Raw genomic sequence first — 15,721 nt, 5'->3', positions numbered from 1 at the left:
AGTTTTCTATAGAAAACTTTTAAGACACAGTTTTCTATAGAAAACTTTTAAGACACAGTTTTCTATAGAAAACTGTGTCTTAAAACAGACACTTTTCTATAGAAAACTGTTTCCTTAAAATTTTCAAAATTAAGTGTCTTCTTTTAAGACACAGTTTTCTATAGAAAAGTGTCTTCTTTTAAGACACAGTTTTCTATAGAAAGTGTCTTCTTTTAAGACACAGTTTTCTATAGAAAAGTGTCTTCTTTATAGACTCAGCTTTCTATAGAAAAGTGGTTTCTTTATGGACACTATTTTCCTTTTTTACAAAATTTTATATCGAAAATGATCTTTAAAAGTTTTATTGAAAGTATTATCTTTAAATATTAAGTGTTTTAATTAAATAATTTTCCATTAACAACTATCTTGAACAATTTTTTTTATAGAAAAGTGTTTTTTTTATTAATTTCTATAGAAAAGTGTATTCCTATACCAGTTTTCTATAGAAAAATGTCTTCTTTAAATAATTTTCTATAGAACAGTGTTTTCTTTAAACAGTTTTCTATTAACAATTACTTTTGAATTGTTTTCTATAAAAAATTATCTTCTTTAAAAGATATATATACAAAAGTTTTCTTCTTTAAATTGTTTTCTATATAAAAATGGTTTCTATATGAAAGAACTGTAATTTCATATAGAAAAATCTTTTCGGTAAACTGTTTTTTATAAAAAATAGTTTTAACCTGTTTTCTATAGAAAAGTTTCTTCTTTGATCCATTTTCTATAATAAAATGTTTTCTTTGAATAGTTTTCTATAAGAAAACGTGTTCTCTTTAAGCACTTTCTATAGAAAAGTGTCTGTATTCACCAGTTTTCTATATAAAAGTGTATTTTTTGCATAATTTTCTATAGAAAAAAGTTATCTTTAAACAATTTTCCATAGAAAAGTGTTTTCTTTAAACTGTTTTCTATAAGCTATAATTTTTGCACGGGTTTCTATAAGAAATTATCTTATTTAAAAAATATAAAGAAAAGTTTCTTCTTTGAAATGTTTTCTATAGAAAATTGTTTTCTTTAAACAGTTTTCTAATGAATTGTTTTTTAATGAATTGTTTTCTTTATACCTTTTAGCTATAGAAAAGTATCTTCTTAAAAAGTTTACTATAGAAAAGCCTCTTTGTTAAACAGTTTTTAAAAATTTTTAAAAAATACCCGTTTTCTTTGGTCCATATTCTATAGTAAAGTGTCCTCTTTAAGCAGTTTGTATAGAAAAGTGTCTTCATTCACCAGTTTTCTATAGAAAAGTGTATTCTTTGAATAATTTTCTATAGAAAAAAGTTATCTTTAAATAATTTTCCATAGAAAAGTGTTTTCTTTAAACAGTTTTCTATAAGCTATAATTTTTGCAATATTTTCTATAAGAAATTATGTTTTTTTAAAAAATATATAAGAAAAGTTTCTTCTTTGAAATGTTTTCTATAGAAAATAGTTTTCTTTACAACTTTTTTCTATAGAAAAGAGTATTTTCTAAGCGAATTGTTTTCTTTACACCTTTTAACTATAGAAAAGTATCTTCTTAAAAAGTTTTCTATGGAAAAGTCTCTTTGTTAAACATTTTTTTATAAAAATACACATTTTCTTCTATTCTATAGAAAAGTGTTCTCTTTAAGCGGTTTCTATAGAAAAGTGTCTTCCTTCAACAGTTTTCTATAGAAAAGTGTCTACCTTCGCTAATTTTCTATAGCAAAGTGTCTTCTTTAAACAATTTTTTATAGATAACTGTTTTCTTTAAACATTTTTATTCAAAAATAATTTTTTAACTATTTTTTTATAAAAAAAAAGTTCGTTAAAAAATTATATAGAAAAGTCTCTTCGTTAAAGAATAGTTTTCTATAGAAAAGTTTTTTCTTTGATCTATTCTCTATTGAAAAATACCTTCATTAAGGAGTTTTCTTTATACATAAAATTGTTCTATTTAAGCAGTTTCTATAAATTTCTATAGCAAATTGTATTCTTTATATAGTTTTTAAGAAAAGGTGTTGTCTTCAGAAAATTTCTCTTATTTCTTTCAAAAACTTTGTGATTCATTTCAAATTCTTAAAACTAATTATTAAAATAAACATATATTTTTGCAACACTATTTTTTTTGGATCATTAATTATAATTTAAAAAGTTTATTTTATCTCTTTTAAAATAACATTTCTTTTTAACAAAATTTCAAAATATTTATTTTTACACAAGAAAAAAAGTTTCAAATAAAAAAACAACAACAACAAACACACTTAAATACTTATACTCAGAAAAAAAAATTGACATCTTTTAATTTTTTTTAAATTTTATGAGTTTTTAACGACATGTTATTTTCTACTCTGCGTTTCATTAATGACATGACATTGAGACATTTAAAAAATCAATTTTTCTTCTTTGCTTTAAACAAAAACAACAACAAAAAAATATAAAAAGGACTTGTTTTCCACATGATGATAAATAAAAAAGATATTTTTTGGATCTGGTTACAAGGAAAATAAAAACAACAATATAATTAAATGACAACAAAGAGTAATTAAAACCTTTAAACAAACAACATAAACAATATTTGAAGCGAAAAAAAGAAGAGTCAAAAATCTCAATTAATATAAATGTATCTCATGGATTTACAAACTATATACATAATATAATGTATAAACAAAACTACACTTGTATTAATTTATTTATTCATTCATGTTCATTTAAATATAAACAAATGACATCTGGCCTTTTCATTGTTGTCATGGTGGTGTTCTTTCATTTTTACACAAACCTTTTATTTCTTTTTTTTTATTGCACTTTATTTAAAAGATACAATTCATACTTGCTTGCAACTCGTACAAGTACTTTTTGTGTATTTGTACAGTTTAAGTATCTTTTATGTAAGAAATGCCACACATTTTCTTGTTCACAACTTCTTGAAACCCTTATCTGTCACTTAAAAGTCAAAATTAAATGAAAAACTACACTTAAAATATCTTTGAGAAGAAAATTACAATTAAAAAAAGAAAAATTTATAGCGATGACTGATTTCATTTACAATTTAGTTGTCTTAACTGTAATTTGGTTGTTATAACTAAGAAAACTCGTTAGGTGGCTTTCTTTAAGTATTTCTTTAACATTTAATTTATTATAGTTCAAATCTATTTTATTTCTATAAGTTTTTTCTTCTAATTTTCGCTTTAAATTTTTCTTAATAACTTTTATTTGGTTGACATTTTTCTCATTTTATAATTGTTTTAGTACATTTGAGAAAAACTATCTTAAGCCCCACTTAAATAAATAAAATTGTCTATTAAAATGATCAATAGTTCAATATTTTTTATTTCATGCTCTAAAACTTCTTTCATACCCAATCCATTCTCTATACAACTTATAGAACCTCAACGCCCACTACTCAATCATCAAAGTTTTTCTCATAATTTAAGTAACATTTAATTAAAGCTTTATTTCTTTTCTATTTCTTGTGTATTTTTTTTTTTTTTTCTTAAAATCTTACATTTTATGGGAAAATATTTTAAGTAATTAGTTTTTATTTAAAAAAAAAAAATAAAATTCACATGTCAGGAAAACAATTTAAGGAATTTTTGTTGATAAAATTACACTGTTGACATTTTTATTAGAAAATTGTAAGACTTTTTTTAAAAAATTTTATTATTATTTGTCTTATAAGTGGTTACAGGGGAGTTATTAAGGAAGCAATTGATGTTTTGTAATAAATATAAAATTAACAAAATTGGAAGTAAGTGAAAGATATCAAAAAATTGTATGATTAGATTATTTCATATAGAAAAATTTTGTATAGAAAAGTGTCTTCTTTCTGCACACAGATTTCTACAGAAGAGAGTCTTCTTTATGCACACAGATTTCTACAGAAAAGTGTATTCTTTGTGGAAAGAGTCTATAGGAAAGAGTCTTCTTTAGGGACACAGTTTTATATAGAAAAGTGTTAATTTTATGAACTCAGTTTTCTATAGAAAAGTGCCTTCTGTATAGATAGTAAAGTGTCTTCTTTATGTTCACAGATTTCTATAGAAAAGAGTTTTCTTTGGGACACAGTTTTCTATAGAAAAGGGTTTTCTTTGTTGAAATAGTTTTCTATATAAAAGTGTCTTCTTAATTAACGTTGTCTTTTATAGAAAAGTGTCTTCTTTAGAGACACAGTTTTCTATAGAAAAGTGTCTTTTTATGGAAACAGTTTTCTATAGAGAAGTATCTTCTTCATAAACACAGTTTTCTATAGAAAAGTGTATTCTTTAGGGACACAGTTTTCTATAGAAAAGTGTCTTCATTATGGACACAGTGTTCTATATAAAAGTGTGTTCTTTATGGACACAGTTTCCTATAGAAAAAGTGTCTTCTTTATGAACACAGTTTTCTATAGAAAAATGTATTTTTTATGGACACAGAAAAGTGTCATCTTTATGGACTCAGTTTTCTATAGAAAAGTGTTCTTTGTGGAGACAGTTTTCTACAGAATAGTGTCTTCTTTATGAACACAGTTTTCTATAGAAAAGTATCTTCTTTATGGACGCCGTTTTCTATAGAAAAGTGTCTTCTTTATGGACAAAGTTTTCTGTCCGAAAGTGTCTTCTATGTGGAAACAGTTTCCTATAAAAAAGTGTCTTCTATGTCGATACAGTTTTCTATAGAAAAGTGTCATTTTTATGGACTCAGTGTGAAAAGTATGAACTTTATGGACACAGTTTTCTATAGAAAAGTGTCTACTTTATGGACACAGTTTTCTATAGAAAAGTGTCTTTATGGACGCAGTTTTCTATAGAAAATTGTCTACGTTATGGACGCAGTTTTCTATAGAAAAGTGTCTTCTTTATGGACACAGTATTCTATAGAAAAGTGTCTGCTTTATGGACACAGTTTTGTATAGAAAAGTGTCTTCTTTATGGACACAGTTTTCTATAGAAAAATGTCTTTATGGATACAGTTTTCTATAGAAAAGTGTCTTCTTTGAGCACATAGTTCTCTGCAGAAAAGAGTCTTTTTTGTGCACAAACTTTTTTTATAGAAAAGTACCTTCTTTATTGAAACAGTTTTCTATAGACAAGTTTCTTCTAAATAGACACAGTCTTTTATAGAAAAGTGTCTTCTTTGCGAAAATAGTTTTCTATAGAAGAGTGACTTCTTTGTGGAGACAGTATTTTATAGAAGAATGTCGTCCTTGTGTGACAGTCTCTTTATAGAAAAGTGTAGTCTTTGTCGAGAAAGTTTTATATACAAATGTGTCTTCCATATGGAGATATTTTTTATAGAAAGAGTTTTCTTTTTGAAGACATTGAGAAGGCAGTTTTCTATGGAAATGTGTCTTCCGTATGAAGACAGTTTTCTATATAGAAAGGTGTCTTCTATGTAGAGACGGTTTTCTATAGAAAAGTTTCTTCTTTGCGGAAACAGTTTTATATAGAAAAATGCCTTCTTTGTACATTTTTTGTACAATCAAAAATGTTTTGAAAAAATTTCAAAGATCCAGACTCATAGTTTCAATTTCATTTAAATCTATATTAAGATTTCGATGCATCACTTCTAACTAAAGAATTTTTTTCTACATTCCCACTCATATCACTTTAGCATTCATGCCATTTTACATTAACAAACACAATTTTCTATTTTAATTCCAAAGATTTTTTCAAATCGATAACAAGACAAAAATATTTTTTCACTGTCATCCCATTAAAACTTAAAATCAGATAAAAATAAGTTACAAATTATTTCCTATAGACTTAAAGTTAAATTTAAATTGTTTCTCAACAATACAACAACATTTCTAAAATTCCTTAAAAATACAAGAACATAAAATACTCATTGGTATGCAGTATTTATATTTTAATAGAGGAAAAAAAGAAGTAGAAAAAAATTTATAAGAAAATTTAATTAAAATCTTAATTACGCGTACAAATGCCATAAATTCATTAAATGCAATTCACACATACTCTAGCCGTTATTTTAAAAAAAAGGCACATAGAGACGCACTTGTAAGGCAAGGAAATGCAGCAATCATGCCACCAAATTGTTAAAAAAAATACAAACAAATTTTACACAAATACTACTTATATACAAATTTAACCAAGCATTCGACAAAAAATACCCTGCATAAACATACCATACTACTATGCCCAAAACATCGTCTGGCAAACGGACTGAGAGTCTGATGGATTAAAATCATTGTAGAGATACCAGCGAAAGTATGAGTAAATTTTAAGACTAATACTTTGACGAATGCACATAAATACATTATTTTGTTTGAAAAAAAGTAGGAAGTTTAAATTTTGTGCATTTGCTGTGTTTTTTTATATTGTAATTTAAAGGGCATTTCTCTTTCTTTGGTTGTGTTTTTGAACATTTTAAGCTTAAATTAAATTGGTTTATATAAAAAGAAATGAGCAAATTATTTAAGGGCTATCACAGTTTGTGATATTTGTTGCTGAAGTTTGTAAAATAAATTGTAAGCATAAATATGGTATTTGTAATTAAAAGGGCGGAGTCATAAAGTGGGCGTTACAACTCTCATTATCAACTATCTCGATAAATATTGAACTGACAGTATCATAATATTGCAAGAATTAAATAATTTATGTTTTAGAAATAAAAATGGGCGGATTTGGAATAATGGGCGTGGCATCCTTTTAATATTACACATACACACAGACATATAGACGGACATGGCTAAATCGACTCCGTTATCTATAAGAATCCAGAATATATATAACTTTACTTTATAGGGTCGGAAAATTATATTATGTAAATTACAAACGGAAAGACAAACTTATATATACCCTTCTCACGAAGGTGAAGGGTATAAAAATGGGAGGAATTGAAATAGTGGGCGTGGCACTTTCTAAATAATAGAGATTTTTTTCGATAATTTTCAACAGTTTTGACTACATTTTCAATGATAGCTATAAAACAAGTAAGAATAAAATTGTTGACATTTAAGTCATATTTTGAAGGTGACTTTGTATAGGGGCTATGGTCAAATGAGACCCTATAATTATAAAATTCATGAAAGTCATCAAGGCTAGTATAGAACTTGGTTTTGCAGCTTTTTGTCGAGATACGAATATATTAAACTTAAGTATGAACTTAAAAGCCCTATTCGGGGGGTTCAGTTGTATGGGGTCTAGGTGAAATAATATACCAATGTTAACCATTTTCAATAGGCTTCTGGTACAATAGAAGATCATGTGTCAAATTTCATTGAATTATCTTCAAAATTGCGATCTGTAGTTTGATTACAAAGTTTACATCGATGGACGGTCAGACAGATGGACGGACATAGGTAAATCGACTCAGAAAATGATTATAAGCCGATCGGTATAACTTAAGGTGGGTATGGGAAATTTCATTGAATTATCTTCAAAATTGCGAGCAGTAGTTTGATTACAAGGTTTTCAAGCCCTATTCGAGGGTTCAGTTATATGGGGGCTAGGTGAAATATAACGATCTTAACCATTTTCAATAGGCTTCGTCTCCGGTACCATAGAAGATCATGTGCCAAATTTCATCAAATTATCATAAAAATTGCGACCTGTAGCTTGATCACAAAATTTTCAAGCCCTATTCGAGGGTTCAGTTATGTGGGTGCTAGGTGAAATATAGACCGATCTTAGAAGATTCAATTTCAATTCAATTTCATTGAATTATCATAAAATTGCGACTTGTAGTTTGATCACAAGGTTTACATGGACGGACGGACATAGCTAAATCGACTCAGAAAATGATTGCTATACTTTAAGTGGGTACAGGACCAATATTCTTGTGCGTTACAAACATCAGCACAAATCCAATATACCATTCCCAAGTTTTATAGGGTATAAATATGCATTTAAATAGAAAATTAAGTTTCCTTATATAGAAAACAAGTAAGATGGAGGCTTTATATGGGGGGCTAGGGGTAAATATGGGCCAAAAGTTTTGTGAAAGTATTTATATTTATATAATATTTATTTGTGCTGAATTTCATCGCGATATTTTTGTTTATAAGTTAATTTTGGGCATTGAAGTAGTGTAGGGTATAAAAATGGGTCGTATCCGGTCGAATGTTGAAACATAAACAAAGGGCTCTTCAAATGGTCTTCAATAGACGGTAATTGGAAATAAACTTACTCTTTAAATTAAAAACAATGCTAATATCTAGATAACTGCTATTATTTAAAACATCCCTCATATTTCAATTAAATTTAGATTTTCGTTAACAAAAACTGCGATATCCCTTCATAAACTTCCAACTTTTGATATCACAACTTATTGCCCTAAACTGTAACATCCCCTAATTAATTCCTTTTAAAGTATTTTATGCCTGAGATTTGTATCATTCAGAAATATCGATGCCATTTCATTAATAAATTATACACTTTGCAGCAGCAACCGCCTGTCCGTCTGTCTGTCTATCTGGCTTTGGAGCTCAATTACATAGCTTTTGTATACAATTCAATGGAAGATTTGTTTGTTTGCGTCTTTTTTTTTCAAATGAAATTGCATCATAATTCTAACGCATTTTCATTCTATTCATATGAGTAATTTTTTTATTAGAATTGAAAATACGAGTGCCAGAGTGTCATTTAAAGTTTAATTTAAATTTATGAGCATTTATTTAGCTTTTATAGCAGTTTTGTAGCAATTTTTCTATTAAATTGTATTTGTATTTTATTTATTACAATTCTTAGGCAGAGTTGTTTATGATTAGAATAGGAATCCAGAAAAAATTATTACAAAATTTATTATTATTTTTTTCCACAAACAAAAAATCTGTTAACTATAAAAAGCTTACAAGAAAAATCATAATTTTTTATGTTTAAAAGATTTCATAAAATTGTATTTGTTACGCATGCTTAGCCATAGGCTAATTCAATTAGTTAAACTTTAAATTATTTAAAATGGATTAGAAAACAAATCAGTAAAGTTTAAATGATGATTTTTTTCTTTCAATTCTAATAAATTATAATTTATTTGAAATCTAATTCTATTTCTTAAAATTCGCTGGCGCTAATACTTTTTCTTCATAGAAATTCTAATTAATTAAATTCTTTATTAAGATCTTTTTCAAAAAAAACATTGTATGAAAATATTTTTATTTCGTCTAAATTTTTTCGCATTATTTTGTGGGTGTTTTCTAATTTTTATATTCACAGCATGAAACACAGCAAAATTATTTGTATGACTTGTGACATACCCAATTTAATTTATTCGAATTACTCAGTGTCTCTTTTTTGTTTAATTTTCTACTTGATTTCAATTCTTGGTAATTTTTATTATTATTATTATTTTAATACTGTTAACATACCTTATTTCATTCATTTCCTTTTAATAAATTGACATCATTTTGTCGAGCAAAATATTTAAATATGGTCACAATAATCTTAAACAGTTATCGACAAAGAGCTTGTCTATAGTGCTAATCGAAATGAATAAGCAGCTGAGCGCTTCCTGGAGGTCTTAGGCTGTTTGTGGAGCGACAAACCCAGAACCCAGAGCGAGCGAGGAGCGAGCGAGCGAGCGAGCGAGCGAGCGAGCGAGCGAGCGAGCGAGCGAGCGAGCGAGCGAGCGAGCGAGCGAGCGAGCGAGCGAGCGATGCGAGCGAGCGAGCGAGCTAGCGAGCGAGCGAGCGAGCGATCGAGCGAGCGAGCGAGCGAGCGAGGAGCGAGCGAGCGAGCGAGCGAGCGAGCGAGCGAGCGAGCGAGCGAGCGAGCGACGGAGCGAGCGTAGCGAGCGAGCGAGCGAGCGAGGAGCGAGCGAGCGAGCGAGCGAGCGAGCGAGCGGAGCGAGGAGCGAGCGAGCGAGCGAGCGAGAGAGCGAGCGAGCGAGCGAGGATGCGAGCGAGCGAGCGAGCGGAGCGAGCGAGCGAGCGAGCGAGCGAGCGAGCGAGCGAGCTGAGCGAGCGAGCTAGCGAGCTAGCGATCGAGCTAGCGATCCGAGCGAGCGGCATCGATCGTATATAGCGAGCGAGCGAGCGAGCGAGCGAGCGAGCGAGCTATCTATCATTATCTATCTATCTATCGTATCTATCTATCTATCTAATCTATATACTATCTATATCTATCTATCTATCTATCTATCTATCTATCTATCTATCTATCGATCTATCTATCTATCTATCTATCTATCATCTATCTATCTATCTATCTATCTATCTATCTATCTATCTATAACATTTAAAAATCTAATTGGAAATGTCTTCCTGAAACAAAATCATGTAGAAAACTAAAAAACTTACCCGACAACATTGGTCCCATTTGTATGTTGGCACCATTTGTATCAAGTTTATCCTCATTTTTAAGGGCTCCACTTTTGCCCGAGACACAGCTGATGGGTTTTTTAGTTTTCCACAGCTTCATTTTGGGTTTTATATTATCTCACGAAAATTTTAAAAATAAATTAATTTAAATTTTAAATAATTACTTCTAATAAATTACTTTGAAATTTTGTATCTTTTTCAAAATTTCTACACAATTTTAAACATTTTGTAAACAAATTTTTATTTATTTTAATTAAATTTCATATAAAATATTGAATTTTTGGTTTTGCTTTAAAAAAAAATTAATAAAATTTTCTATAAATTTTAATTTAAACTTTTGTAACACAAAATTTTTATTTTCGTTTTGCTTGGCGTATAAAAAACTACATGATTTTGTTGTTTTGTTTTGTTATTTCAAATTTAATGTTGTTGCTTTTAGTTGTGGTGTATTTTTATAAAAAAAACTGCAGTTTATTTTTAAATTATTTTAATTTATTTTTTTTTGTTGTTTCTCTGGTTTTAACGACAAAACCAAGAGGAAAAAGAACATAGTGTCTGGTATTTTTTTGGTATTGGTTGCTGCTGTTGTTGATGATGATTATTTCGTATGTTGGGATAGTGGGGAGTGCTGGTCCGAAAAAGGGGGACGAATTTTCCTGTATATAGAAAACTAAAAGTAGCGTAATCTATATAACGAACAAAACGACACGAAACACACTTACGCAGTCATTCATTTTAGGCAACAACAACAACAAAGGAAAAAACACTTTGGCGCACGCTTTTAGCAATTTAGATAAAATGGAAAAGTGTTTTTCATTTTCTTCTTTTCATCGTCATTATCATTTGCTTTTATGAGGTTTCTTTTTGATTTTCTTTTATTTCTTTATATTTTTTAAGATTTTTTTCTTCAAAATTGTTTCAATTTAGCAGATTCTAGGGTTCAAACTCATTTAAAATTGTTTAAATAATAAAAATTCTTTATTTGTTTTTTTTTCATTCTATTCAATAGGTATTAATTAATTAATTTGTATTTTTTTAAATCAAATTTATTTGTTACGCCCAATTAAGTTTCCATTTATAATCGAAATATTTGAATTTCTTTTAACCATGATGACGTTTTGTTTTCAATATTTGTTTCTTTATTATTTCCACTCTATTTCAAAATTCACTTTATTTTCGGCCCCAATATTTTTCTTATTATTTTAAATAATTTTCCTTTTTTTATGATTCTTGTGTTCGATCTTATCGTAAGCACTCAATATTTCACAATGATTTCAACGTTTTCTTAAGTTTAACGTTTTACGCACACTTTTCATTGAAATTTTCTTTTATTTTTTGAAAATTTATCTCAAAATCACACTCTCATAATTTATCTAAAATTCTCTTTGCGTATTTTTAGTTATTTCTTTTAGAAATTTTATCATTCTTTAAGAAAATTTTACAAAAACTTTCAAATTTAACGTTTTCCCGCAGCAACGTTGTTGCCTCATTCACGGTTTGTGGACGAATGCCAGGGCAACACATTGCTCATTCATTTAGTATTTGTCATCATTGTTGCTGAGCAGCTGTGTTGCTGCTCACTTTGTTGTTATTGTGCTCGAAATGTGCTCTATTTTTTTTCTATTTTATTTTGTTATGACTCTTGCCATAAGTGTGTGTACATTTGTTTGTTATTTCCTTTTCGGTAATTTTGTTTACATTTTGGAAAAGTGTTTTTACTTTCGTTTTCTTTTTGTTGTTTGTTTTTATTTTTGTTTACAACAGGAAATACCAAACATATGTTGCTTATAATGTTGGTTTAGCTAAAGGTGTGTGTCTTCGCTTAAAAAATGTTGCTCAGCAGGCAAATGTTGCTAGAAACATTTGTCTTAGCGTGTTTCTATATTTTGGGATGATGAGTGAAATCCTTTTTATTTTGAGTTAATTTTTAAGTAAATCCTGTGTTTACCAACGAATGTAGATAAAAAGGAATAGAAAAGGGGTGGAACCCAACATTAGACAGAAACAAATAAGTTAAACTAAAATATTTTTCGTTAAGGATATAAAAAAAATACTTTTCTAATATTTTTAGTCTTCTATAAAGAATCACTTAAACAACTCTTTATAGAAAATAATTTTGTTAAATATTTCACGAGCACATGTTTCTACTGAGTATATCTTGTCAGTTCTCTACATTTTTTGTAGTGAAAAACTCCCACCAAAATCTCACGATAAATTCTCTACGAAATGTATTTTAGACATGTTTCTGTCAATCAGATTTCTATAGGAATTCTAACGATCTATCGATCAGTTTTCTAGTAAAGAAATCGTCTGTAAGTTTTCTACAAAAAGTCTTGAGTAGTTTTCTATAGAAAACTCCGCCATTCCTAAATCTAGATCATATCTTTTAATAGAAAAAATATCGTTCAATATTTTACTCAAAATCTATCCATAATGTTTCTATGCTATAACAATATGTCTATATATTTTCTGAAGATCCGCCTTTAGGAATCTCCCGATCAATTTTCAATACATAATCTTTTGTTTCTATAGAAAATTTCTCGATCAGAAAGAATGGAAAATAAAACAGCCCGAACAGTTTTCGATAGAAAATCTCTCGATCACGTTTCATTATAGATAGATAGATAGATAGATAGATAGATAGATAGATAGATAGATAGATAGATAGATAGATAGATAGATAGATAGATAGATAGATAGATAGATAGATAGATAGATAGATAGATAGATAGATAGATAGATAGATAGATAGATAGATAGATAGATAGATAGATAGATAGATAGATAGATAGATAGATAGATAGATAGATAGATAGATAGATAGATAGATAGATAGATAGATAGATAGATAGATAGATAGATAGATAGATAGATAGATAGATAGATAGATAGATAGATAGATAGATAGATAGATAGATAGATAGATAGATAGATAGATAGATAGATAGATAGATAGATAGATAGATAGATAGATAGATAGATAGATAGATAGATAGATAGATAGATAGATAGATAGATAGATAGATAGATAGATAGATAGATAGATAGATAGATAGATAGATAGATAGATAGATAGATAGATAGATAGATAGATAGATAGATATATAGATAGATAGATAGATAGATAGATAGATAGATAGATAGATAGATAGATAGATAGATAGATAGATAGATAGATAGATAGATAGATAGATAGATAGATAGATAGATAGATAGATAGATAGAACATTTTACTGTAGCGTTCCTTCAGAAAATTGCTCAATATCTCGATCGCGTTTCTGTAGAAAACCTTTCCATCAGTATATAGAATATTTCTCGATCACTTTCCTTTAAATAATTTTTCGACCACTTTTATATAAGAAAAAATTCTCAATGAGTTTTCTGCAGAAAATATCTGATTTCTTACAGAAAATATTTATATTAAAATTCTGTAGAAATATGTATCACCATCAATACTTTAAGAAAAAAAAATATTAAAAAAATTTTTTTAAATATTGATCGTAATTTCTATATACATTTATTTTCTGTAAGAAATTAAATATTTTCTACAGAACACTCATTGAGAAAATTTCTGTCGAATATATCTATTTAAATATTTGGATTCTTTACAAAATCTCATGATGAGTTTTCTATAAAATTTTTCTTGATCACAAGGGTAGACAAAAATCATTTATAATATTTTTTCAAAATAAATACACAAAATTTATAAATAAATTTCTCTATGATTAAGTGTTGACAAAGACCTTAAGATTTAAAAAAATATATATTTACACATCATTGTCTAACCGTAATAATTATGTATAAAAGTCAACACTTTTGTAAAAACAAGACTATGAACTAGTTAACAATAAATAATAATAAAAATAAATAAAAGAAAAACATATAAATACTTTACCTTCAATTCCTTGAGACAAATTTTCTTTTTCAAAAAAAAAAAAAAAAAAAAAAAATTAAAGAAATATTCAATATTCTCCTCCAATAATCTCTACACTAATGTCAACTAATGACATGCCAAACTAAACAAATTTCTTGTATGTCAAAATTCAAATTGAAAAAATATTGTTGTTTTATTTTTCTCATATTTAGCTAAATTTTAACATAAATTGTGTGAGTTTATTTTTATATTAATTAAATTGGACAGTTTTACGAAACCTCAACATTAAGTTTTCATAAAAACACAATTTATTCACAAATTGAACTTTTGTTATCACTAATACTAATGCATTCCAATTGCACAGATATTTAGAAGAAATTGAAAAAAAAAGAAAAAAGATTTTTCATTGAAATTTATAGACTTTTGAGGTGTTTAGAGAACACACACGTATACACTTTTGCTACAACGGATACGGACATTTGAAAATGAAAATATATGTGGAATAGAGGGCCAAAACGCCTACATTTAATTAAGACAAAAACAATTTATTGAAAATAATGGGCGGCTATAGGCGAATATTTTTATGAACTACAGTGTATGGCAGATGTCTATATAACGTTTGTCTTCCGACTCTCTCGATCTGAAAATATAAAATATCTCCATCAGCTTTCAATAAAAAATCTATCGATCAGTCTTCCGATCAATTCTATAGCAAATCTGTCGATATATTTTCTATAGAAAATCTCTCTCTGATCTATTTTCCATACAAAATCTGTCGATTTATTTTCTATAGAAAATCTGTCTCTGATCTATTTTCTATTGAAAAACCGTCTCTGATTAAATTTCTATAGAAAATCTGAGTCTGATCTTTTTTCTAAAGAAAATCTGTCTCTGATCAATTTTCTATAGAAATCTCTCGATCTATTTTCTACACAGAAAAATCTGAAAAACGATTTCAATTACCAAAACCTCGTTTTATAGAAAATCTGTCGATCTATTTTCTATAGAAAAACTGTCTCTGATCAATTTTCTTTACAAAAACTGTCTGATCAATTTTCTATAAAAAAGAAAAAACTGTCTCTGATCAGTTTTCTATAGATAAAATTTCTATAGAAAATCTGTCTCTGATCTATTTTCTATAGAAAATCTTTCGATCTATTTTCTGTAGAAAATCTGTCTCTGATCTATTTTCTATAGGAAATCTTTCGATTTATTTTCTATAGAAATCTGTCGATCAATTTTCTATAGAAAATGTGTCTCTGATCTATTTTCTATAGAAAATGTGTCTCTGATCTATTTTCTATAGAAAATCTGTCGATCTATTTTCTATAGAAAATTTGTCGATCTATTTTCTATAGAAAATTTGTAGATCTATTTTCTATAGAAAATCTGTCGATCTATTTTCTATAGAAATTTGTAGATCTATTTTCTATAGAAATTTGTAGATCTATTTTCTATAGAAATCTGTCGATCTATTTTCTATAGAAAATCTGTCGATCTATTTTCTATAGAAAATTTGTCGATCTATTCTAAATTGTCGATTATTCTATAGAAAATTTGTCGATTTATTTTCTATAGAAATTTGTCGATTT

The 15,721-nt window shown here is 27.7% G+C and overlaps 1 protein-coding gene across 3 annotated transcripts in view; it reads right to left on the bottom strand.

Moving 5' to 3' along the window:
- Positions 1-10,478, bottom strand: part of LOC119611514 (glutamate receptor-interacting protein 1) — a 62,033-nt gene extending 51,555 nt beyond the window's left edge. For all 3 annotated transcript variants that reach the window (XM_037967121.1, XM_037967122.1, XM_037967123.1), the window contains exon 1: positions 10,235-10,478. In XM_037967121.1, coding sequence (XP_037823049.1) covers positions 10,235-10,355 — 121 coding nt within the window. In that variant the 5' untranslated portion in view covers positions 10,356-10,478. The remainder of the gene's footprint in view (positions 1-10,234) is intronic.
- Positions 10,479-15,721: the final 5,243 nt, after the last annotated feature.

The sequence above is a fragment of the Lucilia sericata genome, unplaced genomic scaffold (assembly GCF_015586225.1).
Source record: "Lucilia sericata isolate MDLA Ls3-8-SP2 unplaced genomic scaffold, ASM1558622v1 Contig001469F_arrow, whole genome shotgun sequence".
In the NCBI taxonomy this organism is placed as follows: Eukaryota; Metazoa; Arthropoda; class Insecta; order Diptera; family Calliphoridae; genus Lucilia; species Lucilia sericata.
The sequence above is the reverse complement of the archived record's forward strand: the minus strand, read 5'-3'. Positions and strand labels throughout refer to the sequence as shown.